This window comes from Aulonocara sp. 'chitande type north' Nkhata Bay, linkage group LG8 (genome assembly GCF_057382095.1).
Source record: "Aulonocara sp. 'chitande type north' Nkhata Bay isolate Kocher_YH1m ecotype deep benthic linkage group LG8, A_spYH_male_GT1.1, whole genome shotgun sequence".
Lineage (NCBI taxonomy): Eukaryota > Metazoa > Chordata > Actinopteri > Cichliformes > Cichlidae > Aulonocara > Aulonocara sp. 'chitande type north' Nkhata Bay.
Genome location: NC_141351.1, coordinates 4,339,217 through 4,360,317, shown reverse-complemented (window position 1 = coordinate 4,360,317; position 21,101 = coordinate 4,339,217). Strand labels below are relative to the sequence as shown.

At 42.0% G+C, this 21,101-nt stretch overlaps 2 protein-coding genes across 2 annotated transcripts in view; one reads left to right on the top strand and one right to left on the bottom strand.

Annotated features, from left to right (window-relative positions):
• LOC147322880 (uncharacterized) overlaps positions 1 to 21,101 on the top strand; it is a 92,466-nt gene that overhangs the window by 40,603 nt on the left and 30,762 nt on the right. The window lies entirely within an intron of this gene.
• The window catches only part of pkd1b (polycystic kidney disease 1b), a 31,882-nt gene continuing 17,751 nt past the window's right edge, over positions 6,971 to 21,101 (bottom strand). The window contains exons 24-41 of the mRNA XM_086302840.1: positions 19,625 to 19,765; positions 19,251 to 19,461; positions 19,028 to 19,151; positions 17,347 to 17,490; positions 16,936 to 17,257; positions 16,649 to 16,760; positions 16,404 to 16,561; positions 15,744 to 15,946; positions 13,136 to 13,333; positions 12,900 to 13,054; positions 11,755 to 11,955; positions 11,146 to 11,320; positions 10,850 to 11,032; positions 10,672 to 10,776; positions 10,450 to 10,584; positions 10,168 to 10,370; positions 8,506 to 8,617; positions 6,971 to 8,405 (exon numbers count right to left, since the gene is read on the bottom strand). Coding sequence (XP_086158966.1) covers positions 7,527 to 8,405; positions 8,506 to 8,617; positions 10,168 to 10,370; positions 10,450 to 10,584; positions 10,672 to 10,776; positions 10,850 to 11,032; positions 11,146 to 11,320; positions 11,755 to 11,955; positions 12,900 to 13,054; positions 13,136 to 13,333; positions 15,744 to 15,946; positions 16,404 to 16,561; positions 16,649 to 16,760; positions 16,936 to 17,257; positions 17,347 to 17,490; positions 19,028 to 19,151; positions 19,251 to 19,461; positions 19,625 to 19,765 — 3,761 coding nt within the window. The 3' untranslated portion in view covers positions 6,971 to 7,526. The remainder of the gene's footprint in view (positions 8,406 to 8,505; positions 8,618 to 10,167; positions 10,371 to 10,449; positions 10,585 to 10,671; positions 10,777 to 10,849; positions 11,033 to 11,145; positions 11,321 to 11,754; positions 11,956 to 12,899; positions 13,055 to 13,135; positions 13,334 to 15,743; positions 15,947 to 16,403; positions 16,562 to 16,648; positions 16,761 to 16,935; positions 17,258 to 17,346; positions 17,491 to 19,027; positions 19,152 to 19,250; positions 19,462 to 19,624; positions 19,766 to 21,101) is intronic.

The following is a 21,101-nucleotide window of genomic DNA, read 5'->3' as shown; positions in this document are numbered from 1 at the left end:
CTGCTCTTCTCCCTGTACACCAACTGCTGCACCTCCACCCACCAGTCTGTCAAGCTAATCAAGTTTGCAGATGACACCACCGTTATTGGGCTCATCTCTGACGGGGATGAGTCTGCCTACAGGAGGGAGGTTGAACGTCTGGTGTCCTGGTGCAGCCACAACAACCTGGTGCTGAATGCCCAGAAGACAGTGGAGATTATTGTGGACTTCAGGAAGCACACAGCCCCACTCCCCCCCATCATCCTGACTGACACCCCCATCACCTCTGTGGACTCATTCCGCTTCCTGGGTACCACCATCACCCAGGACCTGAAGTGGGAGCCCACCATCACCTCCGTCATCAAGAAAGCCCAGCAGAGGATGTACTTCCTGAGGCAGCTGAAGAAATTCAACCTGCCAACACGGACGATGATGCAGTTCTACACTGCAATCATCGAGTCCATCCTCACCTCCTCCATCACCGTGTGGTACGCTGGAGCCACTATCAGGGACAAACAGAGACTGCAGCGTGTTGTGCGCTCTGCTGAGAAGGTGATTGGCTGCAGACTCCCATCTCTGCAGGACCTGTACACCTCCAGGACATTGCGGCGTGCAGCTCGGATCTCAGCTGACCCTTCTCACCCTGGACACAGTCTGTTTGACCTGCTCCCCTCAGGCAGGAGGCTCCGGTCCATTCGCACCAGAACCTCTCGCCATAAGAACAGTTTCTTCCCCTCTGCTGTTGGACACATGAACAATAACCATATGACTGTACCCGCCACTAACACATGACCCTACGCTGTGTCACTGCATCATTCCATGTTTGGCACTGATCACCACCTGCACTCATGTATATATCTTTCTACGTAGCACTCTTAATTCTTATTCTCATGTATATATCTCATGTATAGCTCATGCACATATCTTTCTACGTAGCACTTTTAATTCTTATCCCTACTTTTATTTTTTCATGTCTATTTAAGTGCTATTTATGACACTATGTTTGCACTGAAGCACCGCAGCAATTTCCTAATGTTGTAAACCTGCTCAACATTTGGCAATAAACCCCTTTCTGATTCTGATTCTGATAAAATGGAGCATGATAAAAGGCCAGTGATAAGTAGCTTTGGTTTTTAGGAGCTTTTATTTTGAATATCTAATCCACTTCCTTTAAAACCTGTAAGCCCTCAAAACTTTGAATGACAGTCATATAATGAAGTATTGGCTTGAAGATGTGAGCATGTTTTTTGTGATGAATAATAGCTGTGTTTGAATGGTCCTGATAAACAGAGGGCACACTGACCCTCTTAAACAATCACAGAATCGGCCTTGATGAGTTTTAGCCTGAAAAAGAAAGGGTGGCATAGCCAAAAAGCTATGTTGCTATGGCAACCACAATCAGTGAGAAGAGGGAGAGGTGCGAAAACCCCTCGTCTGCATGAGAGGGAGACACAAAAAGACACAAACATGGATTTCCCTCTCAAACAAAAGGTTATGAAGAGAAAACTACAAATCATAATGAAATATTCTTTCACGTGGCAGCAACTTCCCGAGTACAAAATACTCTTGATCAGAGGGAAGTTGAAGCAGCACAAACATAGCACAGTTGATTGACACCAGTTTTGTTTGTTTCCGTTAATGTGGGGGGAGCTGGTTGACCTCTGATGACCTCTAGAAACTTTTATTAATATCTTTTAAATGATAGCAGCACAAACAACGATTTTTACAGCACAAACGTGTGACACCACTTTTGTTGGATTTGAAGGTGGGGCCAACTTGACTCTGAGTCGCAGTGTAAAGACAGCCAGTGCTTCTGATTTTCAGCTGAAATTTGTGGGCTACGTTCTGTAAGAGTGTGGAGAATGGAGGAGGTTAAGTTTTGGTGACATTCATGAGAGAACTATAAATCCTAATTCACACCATGGAGACCTGCTCCAAAAAGCTGACGTAGATGTTGCTGGTTCTAAGAAATAAGCACTTCAAGTTTCAGAACATGTTTACCGCCTTCTTGTTTCAGTATAGAAAAAGAAAAGGCTCTAAAAAGTGCGTCATCTCGCCCTTGGAGTCATCTTGTCCCCTTTTTGGCCCATCACAGACATCGACCTGTTTTCCCTGCGGACATACTGATGGGATTCCTGATCGTGCTTCAGTAAGAAAATTGTTTATGTTCGTGGTGTGATGTGATGTGCATGTAGAAACTGTTTTGATGTGCTTGGGTAAAAAATGATTATTTTGTCGCTTGACGCGGTGCTGATTGCACCAGCCGACTGCGCCACGCAGAGTCTCTGACTTGAGCTTGTTGGTCTGTCATCTGACTCACACAGGGTCTCCTCCACATAGCCTTCATTTACAAACTGCTTTATCAAACCAAACATTACAGCTGACAGCTGGATTTTCCTGTTTCAGTGCCACCAGCCAAACAACAAAGAACCACTTACTGCTTAAGAGACAGAGAATAAAAATGGACAGTATATCATCAGTTTCTTAACATAAAACTCACTGTTGCAGCAAGTGTAAAAAAGTGATCCCCTTAAACTAACTTTTAGTGCTATTGTCGTTATTTTGCCACATCTTTACCTCTCAGACCGATGTGGATGAAAACAGAGGTTCTCATATTTTTCTGGAATTCCCCTCTTCAGAGTTTATTAACAATTAAAAACTATCCAAACTGGATTTTACTCTTAATAGATTTTATATATGTAAGTCTCCAAAGCATTAAAATACTTTAATGTCACTTAATATTTTTCACTTTATTATCGGCAGCCTCCCTAGGATAACCACATTAATACATCCCAAATGAGGGACATGGAGTGTGTTTGTGAGTTTGTAATGCTCAGAGGTGGTCCCAGTTTGTTTTCTTGGCTGATGTAAAAATAAATGCACAAATAAATAAAGGCCATATACACAAAGAGAGTGATGAAAAAGCTGAATTCAGTTTTTAAATACATACAATAAGCATAAATGCAAGCAGACGTTTGTTCAGCATTGTTCCTGCACATGTGTAAGAGCAGTGCATCCTCCAGGGCGGCTGTAGCTCAGTAGGTAGGGAGTGGGCCATCTACCAATCAGATCAGTGATCACTAACTTAATGCTAAAGTATCCCTGGGCACTAAACTGATCCCTGAATCGTTTCACGTGTTTCCCCTGGAGTCAGAGTGTGTGAGTATTAGGTTAAACGTGCTTAGGCGTAGAAAAAAAATCACTTGTATGAATGTTTGTGAATGAGCCTTGCAGTAAAGAAAGCACTTTAAGTTCTAGAATTTAGTATAAAAGTACTACATAAATACCAGTAAATGTAATCCCCTTTTCACTGTAATTACAGATGCAAGCCTGACTTTGGTTTTCAGTATGAAATCATCCAAGATGAACGCCTTCCTAGCTTTTAGTGAAAGCCAATACTAGAGTCAATCCTAGAATACAAGAGTATAAAGTGGTACAACTAATTCATCTTCATTGGCTCAACGCTTCCATATCCCCACCATAGGCTGAGTGTACTCAGGTTAAACTGTCTTGTGAACGCGCATAGACTTCATTTGAGTTTCATGGGAAAAACCGGAAAAGGGGTTTGGAACATGAAATCCCTTTCAGGTGAGATAAAATAAGTCACGCAGATGAAAAAAAAGAACATACAAACAAAAATCCCAACAAATGTCTTCTACTTTCAACCGCTCGCTTTAGGGTCACCGTCTGCCCCCATCTCATCCATATATCCACTATAATTTGTCTGCATCTCAGCTTTGCCTCTAACTTTGTCTCCAAACTGCTTAACCTGAGCTGTTATATGTTATATATATATTTCTGTGTGTGTGTTTGTGTATAAAGTTATGTTCTCTTTGATAAATTCCTACGCTTGCAAATCTTTGATGTTGTAAAAGAGGGAATTTTCTCATTCTTGACAAAGTGAACAGATAATAAATGACATCTGTAATCAGTACATCAAGATCGTTCTCTGTTATTCTCTTAAGCCATCAGGTTTGATGAATAGTTTGGCCTACAGGGAACAAAGTTTGCTGACTTTATGACTCAGCTGAACTCGTACTACGCAAATGCCGTGTTTTAGAATGTGTGGTTTGGGGTATTAGCATCCTTGGGTGGTGGATCCAAGTTTTTGAGTGAACTGATGTTGTTTTTAGAAAGTCAAACTGGCTTCAGGATCACCCCTATGTATCTGCTATATTCTACTTCTCTTAAGCCATCTGGTTTCACGAGCAGTCTAGCATACAGTGAACAATGTTTGTTGACTGTTCAGCTACATAGGTGTCGTGTTTTTAACTTCTAGTTTTGTCACTGACGCATGTGGGAAAAGTAATTGTTGTTTCATAGCTTCAGTTGTGTTGCTCAGTGTTGATCATTCTGTTGTAGGCTTCAGTGGTGCTGTACATAGAAACATTTCCAAACAAATGTATTTTTTGGCACATTGCTATTTGTACATATTTTAATGATTAAGTGGAGTCACATCCTTAATCCTGACAGTACACAAATATTGTTCTCTGTTATACTCTTAAGCCATCAGGTTTGACGAGTCTAACGTATACGGTGAACAAAGTTTGTTGATTTTATGACTCAGCTGAAATTATGCTTTGTAAATGTCTTTTTTTTAGCATTTATAGTTTCCCCATTGACACATGTGACCAAAGTGTTTGCTGCGTCACAGCTTCAGCTGTGTTGTTCTGTGCTGTTCATTGTGTTGTAGGCTACAGATTAATGGTAACACAAACATGTACAGGTTCTTGAAGGACAGGGTGATTTCAGAGTAATTATATAGCTTTGGTAAAACCCACTACAGTCTGGTCTCTTTTAAAGATGGAATAATATTGTCTGATGACATCACCAGGTTCTCCAGGCTGTGACCTCCAACACTGAAGCCAGTGAGGCAGTCATGGTACTGAGACTAGGAGGGAGATGTAGCAGAAGAACTCCAGCTTTAAGGAACATGAGAAGTTAAAAAATACACATTTAATTAGGAAAGAAACATGGAAGAGTGAATATCCCACATGCTTGGACAGCATTCCACAGTAATGAATGCACAAACTAGTTTTTTAGCCTTACTTTGAGACAGGGTGTTTCTAACTTTAGCGATACTACACAAATGCAAGAAAGCATTTAAACGCGTTTGTTTAATATTCCCAGGGCGGCACGGTGGTTAGCACTGTTGCTGCACAGCAAGAAGGTCCTGAGTTCAATTCCTCCATCAGGCTGGGGTCTTTCTGTGTGGAGTTTGCATGTTCTCCCCGTGTTTGCGTGGGTTCTCTCCAGGTACTCCGGCTTCCTCCCACCGTCCAAAGACATGCAGCTTGTGGGGATAGGTTAATTGGATAATCCAAATTGCCACTAGGTGTGAATGTGAGTGTGAATGGTTGTCTGTCCCTATGTGTTAGCCCTGCGACAGACTGGCGAGTGGCGACCTGTCCAGGGTGTACCCCGCCTTTCACCCTATGACAGCTGGGATAGGCTCCCGCGACCCTGAAAAGGATAAGCGAATGGATGGATGTTTAATATTCACCGAGGAAACGAGCCTGATTGAAATGGCTGTGAGATTCCTCACAGTGTGACTGGAGGCCAAGATAATGTCTTCCAGAGTAACTATCCTGTTTTTATGTCAAATTACAATAGGTTTTATCTCAGTTTTATCTGAAGTTAGAAGCAGAAAATTAGAGGGTTTTTTTGCAGTCTAACAAATTGGTGTGTGCCATCTTTTTTTATTGGTAGATAAAGCAGATAAAGCATATGATGTTTGCTCTCATAGAAAACATCATGTTTGCACTGTAGTACTCTTTCTTGGCATGAAGCCATACTGCATTTCACTAATTTTCATCTAACTTCTTAACCAAGCATAAACAAGTCTTTCAGATAGCCTCATAGCATGGCATGCACTGGGTTCACCAATAGGTCAGTTTAATCAAAAGATGAAGACTACTGTAACAAATGTGAAGGTGGGACAAAATGAAAACTAGAACAGCAGACCTGACTGTGAACAGGGTCAAAGGGCCCATTATTAAATCTTCAAATTGAGTAAAAAACCTTTGTCAATAGGGAAACTATGAATGCTAAAACACAAGATATATAATTAGCACAAATTTAGCTGAGTCATAAGTCAACAAACATTGTTCACCGTGGGCTAGAAAACTGGTCAAACCAGATGACTTGAGAGAGTATCCTGTACACAAATAAGTAAGGCTGTGATTTATAACTAATGACTTCATTTGTAAAAGAATAAGACAGTTCCTCTTTTATTCCTCACACACACAGGTGACTGTTGCTTATGTGCTGGGACAAAGTAGTTGCTGTTTCATAACTTTAGTTGTGTTACTCGGTGTTGTTCATTTGTCTTAGGCTACAGGTTTATTGTACGATATGCGGATTGGAGGAGAGATACGGTGGAGCTCTATGAACACTGTAATAGGTCAGTGAGGTTAACAATAAGTTATTCTGTTATATGTAAGTTTTTTATAAAGGGGTTGTTAAACTGTAGGCTTATTTGTATTATATTTGCATTTATATTAACAACGAAACTTTAGCAGAATATAAATGATGTTAAATGCCTAATACTCACTATTCACATAATCTTCTTTTAAGATCACCCATCCTCCATTTCTGTTCATATCTACACCATGGTAGAAGTCAGCTCTCTCTCTCTTTTAGACTTAAAGTCCCTACTCTTACATAAAAACTCCTGCCTTTCCTTCTCTCTGGCTCCCTCCTAACATGCCCCCCCTCCTTTCTTCTTCCTTTGTCTTCTGCCAGCAGTAGCACAGTTTCCACCAGCACACTCTTGGCCAACAGTACCGGAGGCGGTCATTGTTAACCTGGCCCCTATTAAACTGGTATGGAAATTTTATTCTTTATGAACCAGAATTTGAAAGTTTGTTTTGACTAAGATTTTATGCCAGATGCTCTTCCTAATGGAACTATCCCCATTTATCCAGCATTGGTTCCACTGACTGGGTTTGTCACTCCAGCACTTACATGTCAGAATGTGTTGTTCCTTAAATTATCTCTATTCCTTCGGTTAGGTAACAATATAACATGTGTATGTAAAATAGTCCTAGGCTATGTTAACACTTAAAGCAAACACACAGAAGTACACACATAATGTTATGAGGGAACACTTTCTCTGTTCAAAGATGTGGAGCATAAAGTCCAATTAAACTGTAACATTCTGTTAATTAGGGATGTTTTCTAGTTTCCTGCTCTTTGCTATTTGGAATTTTTTTATGTATAAGCTGACCTGCTGCTGCTCCTGCTTCTTGCCAAACAATTTCTTGGTTCATAATTTAATATTGCTATCTGAGGGACTTTTGCTTGTTCCTGGAGTGGATTTCAAACATATTGCAATGTCTGAATCAAATGGTCATGCCTTTATTCATCTGCAGAGCAGAATATCTACAGCACAGTGTCTTTACCACTTAGAGTTATAGAATGTTGTAAAGTACAGTAAAATGTTCATAAAATGGACAACAGCAAAAACGTGTGTCTTCATTTTGGTCATTTTTTTCAAATGATTCTGTTTTCCAGACACAGACATTTTTCTTCCATTGTGATGTTTCTCACTCAGTCTCTGGTCCTTCAGAGATCCAAGCTTTCCTCTTTACTGGAATCCCATCCCCGATAGATCTTCTTAAGCCTTCTTCACTTTTGGGTCTGGGATTAAAAGCAGAATTTTCTTCTCCGTTTCCACATGGAGAAACTTCCAACAATTGGAATGTCCTCTGAGCAGCATCAGCTGAATGAGAGCTCCCAGAATGCCACGCTCTTCTTCTGGGGAACTTTTCAAACTGAGAAGCTTTTGAATACAATACACTGATTCCAGGTGTAGGGTCGGCAACTTCGCAAGAGTGCACAACACTAGCTGGCTGAGGTTGAACTGCTACTGACTCAAACTCGGAATAGGAGATATATGTATTGGGAAACATGTACACTGAAGGGACAGAGGACTGGAGTGTAGATGGCAGGGAGACTAGTAGCTTGGGATGATGGAGACTGGTCTTCCTGTGAGTAACTTCTCCTGTTATCCTTCCTTCATCTGCGCCTGTTGGTATTCCTAACTCTCCAAAGATTCTTTCACTTTTCTTCTCATAATTCATCCATGTCTTCCTTCTCCTGGTCTGAACCTCATCCAGTTTAATTTCTAGGTTGTAAATGTCCTCACTTATCTGGTTGACCCGATCAAAACGAGATAACAGAGCAGTAACACGGGGCAGCAGACTGTCTAGGTACTGCTGGACTTCAAAACCAAGCTCAGACACTGACGAGTCCTTAGACCCATTGGAGAGAGCCGAGGATAGAGGACGTGGGGACGAGAATGCGGAGGGCGAAGAAGGGGAGCGGGAATAAGAAACGGTTGAAGACAAGGTGGAGAGACAAGATTCCTGTGAAAACCTGGAAGGAGGGATGCCCATGCCTTTGAACTTCACCCTGTGTCTGAACTAGAAAGGGGAACAAATGTGCAGAATCAGTAACAACAGCTACAATTTTTAGTTACTCAGCCTTCCTGATGGAATGCTTCACATTTAGCAGTCTATTCACCTGTTTAGCCTTAGTGAGTCCCATCCATAGCTTGAGCCTTTTGATGAAAAACTCCACCATTTGATAGTCCTGAGGTTTAATGGTTGGATGAAACAACTCAGCCTGCTCTGCCCTTTAGAAGACGAAAGAAGATGGTTTATTAAAACTTAAGATCCCTCTGTGGCTCTATCTTCAGTAAATTTCAGCAAAACATTCAAAACAACATGCCATTTAACAAAACTTCCTATGATACAATGTGGCACTCAAAATTTTGTCAACCACTTATATTTTTGTGGAAATACAGAAATTCTTACTGAAAACATTACTCTATTATCACAAAAGTAATAGAAATTCAAAGATCACTTCAACAGTAAGGTGTGTAATACTGTGCAGGGTTACAAAGTGCAACTTCTTTGCAATGAAAGAGGTTTTATTTTTGCCATCGCCAAAGAACTTTATCCATTTGTGAAACACGGGGTTGGTACCATCACGGTTTGGTAGCGCTTTTGCTGAGTTTAGGCCAAGATAACATAACATCATATACAAAGCCATGAATTATGAGGTCTGCCAAGAATTTTCAAACAAAGATATCAGGACATCTATAACGTAATCGAAAAAGAAAGTTTGGCTTGCTATCAGCACTCAAAAGCCTGCATCTCTGATCTCATGGGTATTGCTGACTTTGGGATGTTTAAAAGATTTACAGATCATCTTCCTTTTTTTTTTTTCCCCATTTACATTATGTTAAGGTTCAAAATATTGGGGATGGAGACAAGAGAAAAAAACCACAATAACAACACTGGTCCGGCCGGGTTGAGTCAAACGATGATTTTAATGAACACACGCGTGGGAGATGGACACCGTATGCAGACAGCCTCAGATCTCAAAATGGTGGAGCATTGCTCAAACTCTTATAGCCTCTGGTGTCTCCACCTTATCATAAAAAGCCTAAACATTCACATGCTTTCTCTCACACAGCGCCTAAGCTACGACCTTGGCTCCCTGTTTATCTGCTCCTGCTGAGATTGGGCAGAAAACCTCTCCAGTATATTCTGTTCTCTTCTAATCAGACAAATAAGGCGATGACTTTCTGCAAACAGTATTTCTTATAACTCAGCAGTATAATGCATCATAAACAATATCATTCATCCACAATAAATCAGCAGTCTAATGTAATGCAAATCAGTTTAACTAATGCAATAGTTATCAGCTTCTTCTAATTCAGGAGAATAATGCAAACTAAAACTACATAATAATTCACAATCTTTAATTAGGGGTATAACATGGCATAAAATAATATTATAATCTAACAATTACAATCAAATGAGCTGAACATAACCCGTAATACAAAATATTACTAGAACACAAAACTCAAAATGCTGGGTCAAAAGGACCCAGAACCGTGACATTATCTTTCTATCTTAAGATGGAATTTCTAGGTAACCAGACACCTAGAAGACTTTCACAGCTACAAATTGCCAAACATCAGATGTCAGTATGGCAAGATTATAAACTTGTTTAAGGCCTATAAGGGCTTAAAGGGCTATTTCTGTCTTTAAAACACAGTTTCTCAAGGGCTAACAACTTCGACAGTCTACAAAACTCTGTTGTCTTTGAAAAAAGAACAAAACCTAACTTTGGTTAAAGCAAACATAGCATCTAAAGAAAGGTAATGTTGTGTACCTGTAAGTATGGATAAGAACAGCTCCACAGAGTCTAGCCAAAACCCAAACACCTCCTCCCATGAGAAGCAGCCCATAGAGAGGGCCCAGGATGGGGTGGACCTGGCAGATTTTTTGCAGGACGATCCGACCATGAAGAAAGGACAAGACTGAGACACTGGTGTCTTGTACTGACAGGAAACCTTCTACTGATTGTGAAAAAAGCTGAAACAAACCATATCAAATATCTTTCATCTCGCCTTTTTAAATATCTTTGCTTAAGCTGATGTTTTTCTGCTCATACCACATTCCCAAGGTGAGTGCAGAGTAGCATCAGCAGCAGTAGTAAGACAGCCAGAGCCAGCAGCTCCCTCCAGGCTCTGTGCAACACTCTGCCTATCGCAGCCCACCTCTGCACAAACCGTAAGGTTCCCAGCAGCTGGAAATGGGAATGAGTTGGGTTTTTTTGTTTTTCTTTTTAAATCAAAGTGAAATATCTGTGGACATGTGTTAGACAATACTTCACCTTTAAAACAAGCAGAGTGAGCAGGGTGGCTGCACACTGAGAGGACCTTTGTGACAGAAGGGCAGCACTGTGGAAGTTGATGAAGTTGTCTGGTTGGGACCGCAGCTAAATAGCACATAAAGGTTGTTGAATACTAATTTTGTTTTGCTTGGAGGATTTTTAAAATGTTATTCTTTACCTGGGAAACACATGACGACGCACAAGACAGGAAGCGGAGCTGCAGGATAGCTGTTGTCAGCAACAAGAAGGCAAGGAGCAGCTGGAACCAGTGATGGCATTGATGCAGATACTGGGTGCGCTCAGTGGCCACAGACCACAGCTCCCCAAGTACAGTCAGGAGAGCAGAGATGAGCAGAAGAATCTGCGGTATAAAGTCATTGGATTGGGTGAAGAAGTACTTTCTATTAACTATTAAGCTCTAAATACCAGATTATGGTGAAAGATTTTCATTTGAAAGACTGCAGGATTTGTTACCGGAAGTGCCGTCTGCAGGTCCAGTCCTGACACGGATAAAGGGATGAGGAGTGGATGGATAGAGAGACAGGATGTGATGGCTTGTGTCCGAGTCTGCTCAAGTTTTACGTACACGCACAGAAATAAAGCAGACTCTCTGTGGTACTGAGTGAACTCTATAGAAAGAGCTTCAAACCTGGAGCGAAGGAAAAGAAATCATCAAATAAAAACTCACCTTTTTATTTTTGTCCTTTTTTTGTCGACTGAATATGTAAATGAATGCAATTCGATAAGCGTGACCCATGCGTAAATAAAAGCTTTGAGTTCATCATTACGATGGAGGGTAAATGTTATGCAAGAATCTGTGGGCCATAAACAAACAGATAAATAACGACATTAGAAGATGATTGGACACCACAGACAAAATGTGCACCACAGTTTTTGGTCGTTTGCGTGTTAATGCTCCATTTGATTTCAGAAGAAAAACAACGTTCCATTGTTTTGCTTTTTGGCAACTTCTAATGGGCTCACACGCCTCATTATTTGCAAAAGAGTCAATTCAACAGTATTGATGAACACACTCAGCATGTCTGAGAGAAGCACTCATGTTGCTCTGACAATTCCACTTACTGTTTCCTGCTTCTTCCTGCCGTGTGAAGGGCAGTGAGGAGCTCAGGTATCGTTCCACTGTTGTTTGACTGAAGGTGAACCGCCTGGCTACCGAGCGCATGTGTGTACTGCAGCTGCGTTAAGCCCACGAGTCGCAGTGAGGGGTTTTGGTGGAGATGTGGCACCAAGGTGTGATTGATCCACAGCTCTGTGTCAAACCAGCTGCAAGAAGAAAGAGTAGAATAAGCTGAACAGTTGCACTCCGGAGGCAACACAAACACTGTTTCATGCAGTCCACCAAACGTGTATTGACACATAAATGAAAGTAGTCCCCAGCAAAATTACCAGGCAGTAAATTTAAGGTGAGCAATTATGGACTTACATAATATATTGGGTACGGTGTCCTTGTATTGTGCTGCTGTCCTTTGTTTCTATATATAGGCGTATGTAGGTGTGCATGTGTAAGGGTGCGGCTGTGTCGGGCATCTTTAGGCATGGTGGGTGTGGCCCTGCCAACTGGATCATCACACACACCTGGAGCTGACCTAACGTCGTCGGGGAGCTACATAGCAGTGTGGCTGAGAGCTCCACAGAAGGTCAAAGTTCACAACAATCAGCTCTTATCATGTCTGATATAAACAGCATAAATCTGACACAGTTCTTTCAGCGAGTTGGGACCAGAATTGCAAACACGTTACTCTAGTGCAAACTTGCATAAAAAAGTGCAGTTACAAAAGTGCATATAAATGGTGGAAACACAGAGATTTCTTAAGCCACAAATAACAGGAAATTTAAATCAAGCGTGCAAACAGATTTTCTAATGTGTGAAATGCACAATTTACTGCTGATTGTGCCAATAATTGACGCTGAAAAAGAAACGTCTTTTGTTTCGCTTGTTATTCAAATGAACTGTTTAGAAAAACAGCACCAATTTTGTATTTCACCTGTAAAACTGACCACATTTATTAGCGCTATTTGGGGATTGCCCTCACATGCTATTTTGCCCTCTTAAGTAAATCTGCCCCTCTGTCGATTAGCTCAGCAATCATTAAACATCTAAATGTTTTCTGACCTTTTGAATTTAAAGAACTCGAGATTTGTCCCCACATTTTACACTGTGTGGCGACAGTGTGCTGTGTTTGTGTGGCGTTTGGTGTCACCCTTACTCTTTGAGTGAGGTGAGGTTGGGAAACCCCAAAGGTGACGCGTGAAGACGTTGTTTGATGGTGGCGTGCAGAAGCCTGGCCTGTCCCTGCTCAGTTGCATCCTGGTAGTTCACCATCAGCACCAGCAACAGAAATAACAGCTGCCACACACACTGCTGCAAAAAAAAGAAAAAAAGTGTGACGTCTGGGAAGAAAAATTCCCAGACAGAAATAAATCTTAAATATTTTCTCCTCACCCTCATAATTGACTGCAGTGCTTGGACTTTGCGAGCCTCCTCTTTCGCCTGCAGCAGGCCGTAGCCGCATGGCGGTCGGACCTTCCCGCTCTGCTCTCCAAACGGCCTCACCACAGTGGCCTCCTGAGCCAGCTGCTCCTCCACCTCTGGATCCACAGGTCTCCACAGGACTGTGTAGATCAAGGCCAGCACGCACACCTGAAAAACAGGTGTCAAGAGAGGTTGGATGGAGAGAGATTGAAGTCCTTGCCCCAACTTCCTGTCAGGACATCTGAGAGAGGGTAGAAAGTCTGAATATCCACCCTTATGTGTTAACAATGAGTGTTAATCAGCTCTTTCCAGTTTGCTAACAGTACATCGCCTTTATTCATAATCAAAGAGATAATCAAAGGACAAGTCTGATTAGGGTTGCCAACCGTCCCTTAAAATACGGAATCGTCCCGTATTTAGAAACAAAAGTACACGTCCCGTATTGAGCTAATAAGGGACGCACTTTGTCCCGTAATACAGTGAGAATCAAAAGTAGTCTATAAATGTTAATGGAATTAACGCTTTGTTTGAAAACATAATTCCCAGCCCCTCTTCTGCTTTGTGACCAATGAGCTGACAGCACACTTATGACAATTCGAGTATGACAATTCAGATTACCGCTTATCTCATTGGTCGAGGAAAGGTCGCTTACGGAGAAAATACCGGAAGACAACAGATGACCACAACAAGAAGCATGGCCAACAGGGAAACAAACGCCGACACTGCGGTGCAAGTCTCGGACGACAGTACACCTAAAGCTGGGCAAACACTGTGCGATTTTCAAACTGCACGATTGACTCACAGGGGTTAGAAGTTTGTAGGTCACGATGCAGGGTCTCACACTATACCGCCCGATGCTCTGATGCGACCTGAGTGCTCACACTGTGCCTCCATAAAATGAAGGTTATAACAGAAAATCTGTCGCTCGCTCTCCCTCTCTCTGTCTTTCACTCACACAGACACACCACCACCATCAACTTTGCTAAATTGCTAATGAAAAACATTGATCAGGCAGCTGTGACTGAGCAGCAGTGTAAATCCAACTATTTTCACGATTGTTGTGGTCGTGATAATTTTGTGATGCCACATGGAAAAGGCTCGGATGAGCTTTCCAAAGTTCTACAAGTTGTGCCTCCATCGCTTGTGTCCAGATCACACGCTGCACAGCCGTGCTGCTCCATCTTTTTCACCGACGTTTACGTGTGAGCAGTGTGAGCGGCTGTGGTGACACCCTCACGAGCGATTGATGATCGGGAGCTGGTCGTGAGGTGTTAATCGCTTCTCGTTACCCCACGTATACTACACGACGCACGATGAAGGCCAAAATCAGGCCGATCACCAAATCGGTTGCACGACTCAAAAATCGTCTCAAAATGGGCCAAAAATCGCACAGTGTGAGCCCAGCATTAGAGCAGCAATGTTTGTTCGCTCAGAGAAAGAAAAAAAAAGGCTGCAAAAGTACAGGGAGGAATGGGAAAAGGAAAACACCTGGCTGGAAAAGTGCACTATAAAGCGCACTGCACTGTGTGCCGGCGCACTTTTTCCATAGGCATGCTTCTAATGGTGGGCACATGAAGAACACGAGGGGCGTGAAAGCTCGGGGAACCCTTAACCAATTTCTTGTCCACCAGGCCACGGCAGAAGCAGATATGGTATGTAAACATTGGGTTGTTTTTTTAAAACCCTCTGGTTAAGGTTATGATGGGCATGTGCAGTGAATATCAGGGCTATGTGGCCAGAAGTGTGATAATATAATTTATTTTGTGTAATAAACAACTGCAAGGATAGATGATTACAACAAATAGATGAATAATACATAAAAGTAATACATAGATGAATAATGATGATGACTTAAGATGCGTAATCATGGGAACAAGCGGGTTTACAAACAGGAGCAGCTGATTAGCATTAGAAAAGCTGAAATAATACCTCAGCTGAAGCCAATTGTACTAAATGCACTATATGTGCACTGTTACAAGAATGATTTTGTTCTATTGTTTTCTATTAATTTATATAATTTTAAGTTAAGCAGGACAGAGTTCTTTTAAAGAAAGATTTACTTATATTCTCAAAAGTTAAGCATGACAGGCTTCTGTTTAAGAAAGAGACCTGTTTTACTGTGTTAATGTTGTCATTGTGAGCTAAAAATAAATGGCTAAATGATCATTTGTTTCCCATATGGTCATATCACAAAGAATATGCATCTGCTTAAATCAAATTCAAGTCAAATGGTTAAAAAATAATTTCACACACAAAAAAAGAGCTACCACACTGGGAAGGGTGAAGACAACTGGGTTGCCCGGCCCTGGCCACGAGGTGTCCCTTATTTATTTTTCAGGGAGTTGGCAACCCTAAGTCTGATTAGACTGAAATGACTGTTGGAACGTCTGAACTTTGTGTGAGTGCACATGATCCAGCTTCAGCATTGGTAGATTAGTGTGTGACTGCAGGAGTGCGTGAAAGATAAAAACTGTCTCGTCAACTCAACATTATACAAATGCAAGTCATGCAAGTCAAAGTAGTTATAATCTGCCAAAACCCTGAGAGGTGAACAAACTGGACCACATGCTTGACTCACCTTGAGAGGTTCCAGCAGCAGAGCAGAGGTGAGAAAGGCAGAAAGAGCTGATACCAGCCACATGAGTACTACTGTCCTGGAGAAGCAGCTTCCATAGAGTCCCATCACAGCCAGACACGCTCCAAGCAGCAAAGCGAGCAGAGGATAAATGACACGCAGCGCCCAGCGAGGAAGTAGCCTGCCTGGCTGACTCCGAGCAACACCTGTTCAAATAAAATCTCCAAATGTGAATAAAAAATTCTAGATAGGATGTTTTTTGTCTCATAGTCTAACAAAAAGATTCCAAACCAGGGTTAACTGTAAAGGGACTCATGGAAATAGTGATGACTACCTCAGTTTCTTATATTCAGCTTCTCCCCAGTACAGTGCTTTGTAATAGAGAAGGCCTTAAACTTATATATAGTTAGCTAAAATGATAATTGTGAATTGTATTTGTATATGTAGTATGGGCGACTGATTGCAGATACGGATCTGCCCTATGGACCTGCTCCATTACTGGGCTGTTGCATTAGGAATTAGGTGCCCACACAGATCTGTTTCCCATTCTTAAGCCATCCCAAAACACTTTATTGAAACAGTATCCACTCATTGAAGGAGTACTGGAGTACATTTGACAATACATTTGTGGGTACAATTAACAAGAAAAACCTTTTATGGTACCTATGCGTGTCGTGTAGAAGGAACATGTGGAGTCAGGAGAAGTGCTTGGCAGGAAGGTGCTTGCCATCGAGTCTACGGATGGACACTCATAGAGTCCAGTGCCATACTGGGAGTTATCCTCACTGTGCTCTGACCAGCTGCTGCAGGAGGTGCTCCGCCTAAAAAAAAAAAAAAAAAGTTGAAGTGATACAGAATGTTACCTGTCAATAAAGAACATCATAAAAATAAATCTTTATTTTCCTTACATGGTTGAGACTGAGGATGTTGTTCTCGGAGAATCCCGCCCACTGTCTGAGTTGCTGTTTTTAGCATCTGCTGTGTCGTCTGCTGCTTCAATAGACATGAGTAAATCCTCCTCTGGTACCAAACACAAGAATACAGAATCAGATGTTATTCAGAAAACTTGGTGTTCCCAGAACAGATTTGGAATCATTTTAATTTAAAGAAAGTCGGCAAGAAACAGCCAGAAGCAAAGTGCTGGAGACCATTCACGTCAATAGCAGAAATTAATTACGCTTTAACAGTTTCTTACCGGAAAGAGTAAGAAGTGTTGTCAGATTGTGGCTGTGAACTTGGACTTGATTGGAGTTCATATCTGGGGATTTGTGCGGCGTCAAGTGAAGCTGCATCAAGGCCTTTTTCCGCTTTAGCTGACGAGCAGATGAAGCCTTGCAGGGGTCAGGGGCTAAGGTTGGCTTGGAGGGGCTTGAACCCACTGGTAGACTGAGTAGGCTGTCACATGATGGCCACGCTACGATGCCATCTTCTTGATGTGCTTCGTACTTCTTGGGCACCAAACCAGAGGCAGCCCAGAAGTCCAGGATGCTGGAGTCTAAGGCCTTACTCTCAAGCAACTGGAGAAAGATAGAATAACAACTGGAGTTATTCTAAGAAAAAGACAGGAGTAAAATAACAAGTATACTGTGTATGTGCATGTCCTTACGGATGAAGGACTGTCAGTGACTCGGCCAGAGGAATCTGGCAAAGACAGAAAAGTAGGGCAGGAGAACTCCGATTGGCCAAGGAATACGTCCATCTCCACAGAGTGACAAACAGGAGAGGGAGGGACTGACATGTCCACAGTTACCTGAGTCACATGTAAACATACACCTGCAGCATTAACATTTCTGAGTGTACTCTCACACAAGTGCCCAGATAGCAAGCAGGTCTGGCCCGGATCTGGTATCAAGCCGGCACTGCTGGCGGACTTCTGGCATGATAAGACGTATGTCATCCAGATATGGGCCAGGCCTGGCATAGATGGCACTGTCTATGTGATGGCATGCCATATCTGGCATGATTATGGTTTGGTTCATGTGGCCCAGGCCCATAGAAAACAGCTCTGGCTGGGATCCGGTATCAAGCTGGCACTTCTGACTGACTGGTGTCATGGCAGGATGTATGTCAACCAGATGTGGACCAGGTCTGGCAATGATGGCACTATTTATGTTCCTATTTTCTAATTTTAGTTAGAAGACCCAAATGCCATGTTGCAATACTATACTGGTATGGTAGCCAACGTTTCAAATGCAGGTTTGACAGGTTTGTGAGTTTACACTTTATCCAAAATCTAGTGACGGTTTACTCATCTTTGCCAGTGGGTGACTGTAGCTCAGGTGGTAGAGCAGGCCACCTATTGATCGGAAGGTTAGTGGTTCGATCCCTGTCTGCATGTTATAAGTGTGAATGTGTATGAATGTAGTTAGTAAGAACTCAGCTTAGAGAAAGTGTGTGAATGTGGGATGTTGTATAGAGCACTTTGAGTAATCTGGGAGAGTAGAAAAGCACTATATAAGAATCAGTCCATTCACTGTCTGAACAGAGTTTTGTCATGTTACTTTTGCACTATCATGTTCCAGCACATGTTGGTATTACATGGCTTGATTAAGGTACACATTAGGCTGACATCTGGGGCCAGAGCTGAAACTGTTATAGGCCAGCACAGGGCCAGCAGTGTGTCTACAACTGGCCTTGTGCTGGCCCATATCTGGCAAACCAGATCTGGGCCACCAAAGGGCCATTGTTCTTTGCGGTATGTGGGCCATGTGTAAGCCAGATCCGGGCCATACCGATTTTGCTATGTGCGTGAGAGTGTTTAACAAACAAAGCATGGACGCACAGCTGACACAACCTCTAATCAGCAACTCTCTGATGGCACAAGTATTCTGTCTAATGTTTTGAAATTAATGCATGGCCTGTATTTATATAGCGCTTTACTAGTCCCTAAGGACCCCAAAGCACGTTACATATCCATCCATCCACACACACACACACACACACACACACACACACACACACACACACACACACACACACACACACAGGTGATGGTAAGCTACATTGTAGCCACAGCCACCCTGGGGCGCACTGACAGAGGCGAGGCTGCCGGACACTGGTGCCACCGGGCCCTCTGACCACCACCAGTAGGCAACGGGTCAAGTGTCTTGCCCAAGGACACAACGACCGAGACTGTCCAAGCCGGGGCTCGAACCGGCAGCCTTCCAATTACAAGGCAAACTCCCAACTCTTGAGCCACGATCGCCCCCACGATCTTCAAGTTACTTTAAATAGGTTCACTAGTTAAAAAAAAATAAAAATAAAAAGTTGATACTGTTTTTAATTACCCGACTGTGAGCTTTTCTAAACAGGAAGCAGAGGAAACACTGGAGAGGAAACACCAGCACAGCAACAGTCATCCCCACAGCAACCGTCTCCACGTTGGCGAGCAGATGGGCTGAAATGGGTCCACTTGAGTATAAAGAACACATATCGATTTGATCAATAATCTACTGGCTTATATCTGGAATTATTAGATCTTCGAGTATTGAGTACTCTCAGTCACTTCACCTGTGCCCCACAGTGCCAACAGCTCCATACCACAGAGCCCCCAGTGCCAGGTAGAGATGCAGCATAAGGGCACCGCAAGTAACTCTCTGTCCCCTCGTGAAACAGCTGTGAGGGGGGCGTTCCAACAGGGATAGCCACAGGTGGCGGTCGACCATGCCAAATATCAGCTGGGAGGTGAACACCCTTTTAAATAGAGTGAGCTCCTCTGGACCTTTTGGGACAAATGGAACGGTTCAAAGACAATGAAAGAAAAATATTTCAGTTTACAGGAAGAGAAAGCACACAAAGTGGAACTTTGATAGGTCTGCTTAAGAAATGGCCTTAGTGCTTTTCCATTTAAACAGTTGAGTTCAGAGTAACATCTGTAACCTTACAAGAGGCAAGTACTTCCTTCTCCACTGTGCTGTTCGTCTCATTGTCAACAGAGAGCCAATCATCTAGCAGGAAGAAGAACATGTGGTCTGTCTGAGGGTCCCACACCACCACATGTTGCACATACCATGATGGGTCCAAACCTGTATTTACATGCATGTGAACACGCACACACACACACACACACACACACACACACACACACACACACACACACACACACACACACACACACATGCAGACATGTCTTAAACACTTACTGTTACTAATTAATCACACATTTCATTCACTAGAAAAACTGTTTCTAGTTAATCCCTATACTTACACTTTAAATACAGGAACACTTTATTGAACATGGTGTTTTGTGTCTGTCCACAGAGGCAAGTATGGACTCTACCATGCAAAGAAAAGGTAGCACTTAATAAAACATGACATAGGGTGTAATTTCCCCAAAGTTTACTGTGTATTTCTGATACAATTTATCCAAAATTAAGTTGTCATTTTAATTAGCTTAAAATATTTACCAGGAAGTATACAAGAATGAGGGAGTAACAATTTGAGGTCTTACTGGTAAGAAGAAATAAAGTACTGTAAGCATTTGTAAAGGACACCTTTGAATATTTTAATAAAGCAGACACAAATCATACAGTAAATAAATATGTTAGTAGTTCCTTTTTTCTCTTGCCTTACATTTTAACCACACAATAATTTTAAGGACGCAGGTTGTAATGCTGAGTGGACTAAGTGCTGCATCCTAAACCATAATTACACAATAAATTAAGCTGTGTGAGCAATATTATAAAGTGAACTAACCAGCCCACGACTGCAGAGTTGTAGCACAAATTTAAGGCTCAATTTGATGAAAATTACAATAGAATTTAAATTTGTAGGCTGTATTATAAAGTTCTCCCAATTAAAAAGGGATTTTTTTTTGCTCCCAAGCTCAGATGGAAAACTGTCCAATAAAATATTTATTTTCCTTTTGCTAATCGTGTACACTGACTATTAAAGAAGGGGACAATTTCTTATTTATTTCTTTATGAGTGCGCAATTAAAAACTCAGCATCTGTGGTGGCATGAGGGTGCATTGGTGTACATGGCATTAATGAGTAACTCTAACATCTTTGAAGGCACCATTATTCATGAATAATATATATACCGTTTTGGGGCACCATATGTTGTCATCCGGAAATTAAAGGCAATGCCAAACCATGCTGAGAATGTATAGTTCTGGAGCAAGAGTTGGGTGCTCAGCTTTCACACCTGTAACTCACACCTGTCACCCAGTAAAAAACTTGGACATTATGACTAAAAACAGGAGAAAAGAGGCCGTAAACTGTTAAGCAACTTCCCTCCTGAGTTCCCAAATGCTAACAGAGGGGTGTTAAAGGAAAATGTGATCACGTGTTCAAAGGGACTGTGTGTAAAACACAACAAAATAAAACATAAAACAAAAGAAATATCATTCTTACATTTGAT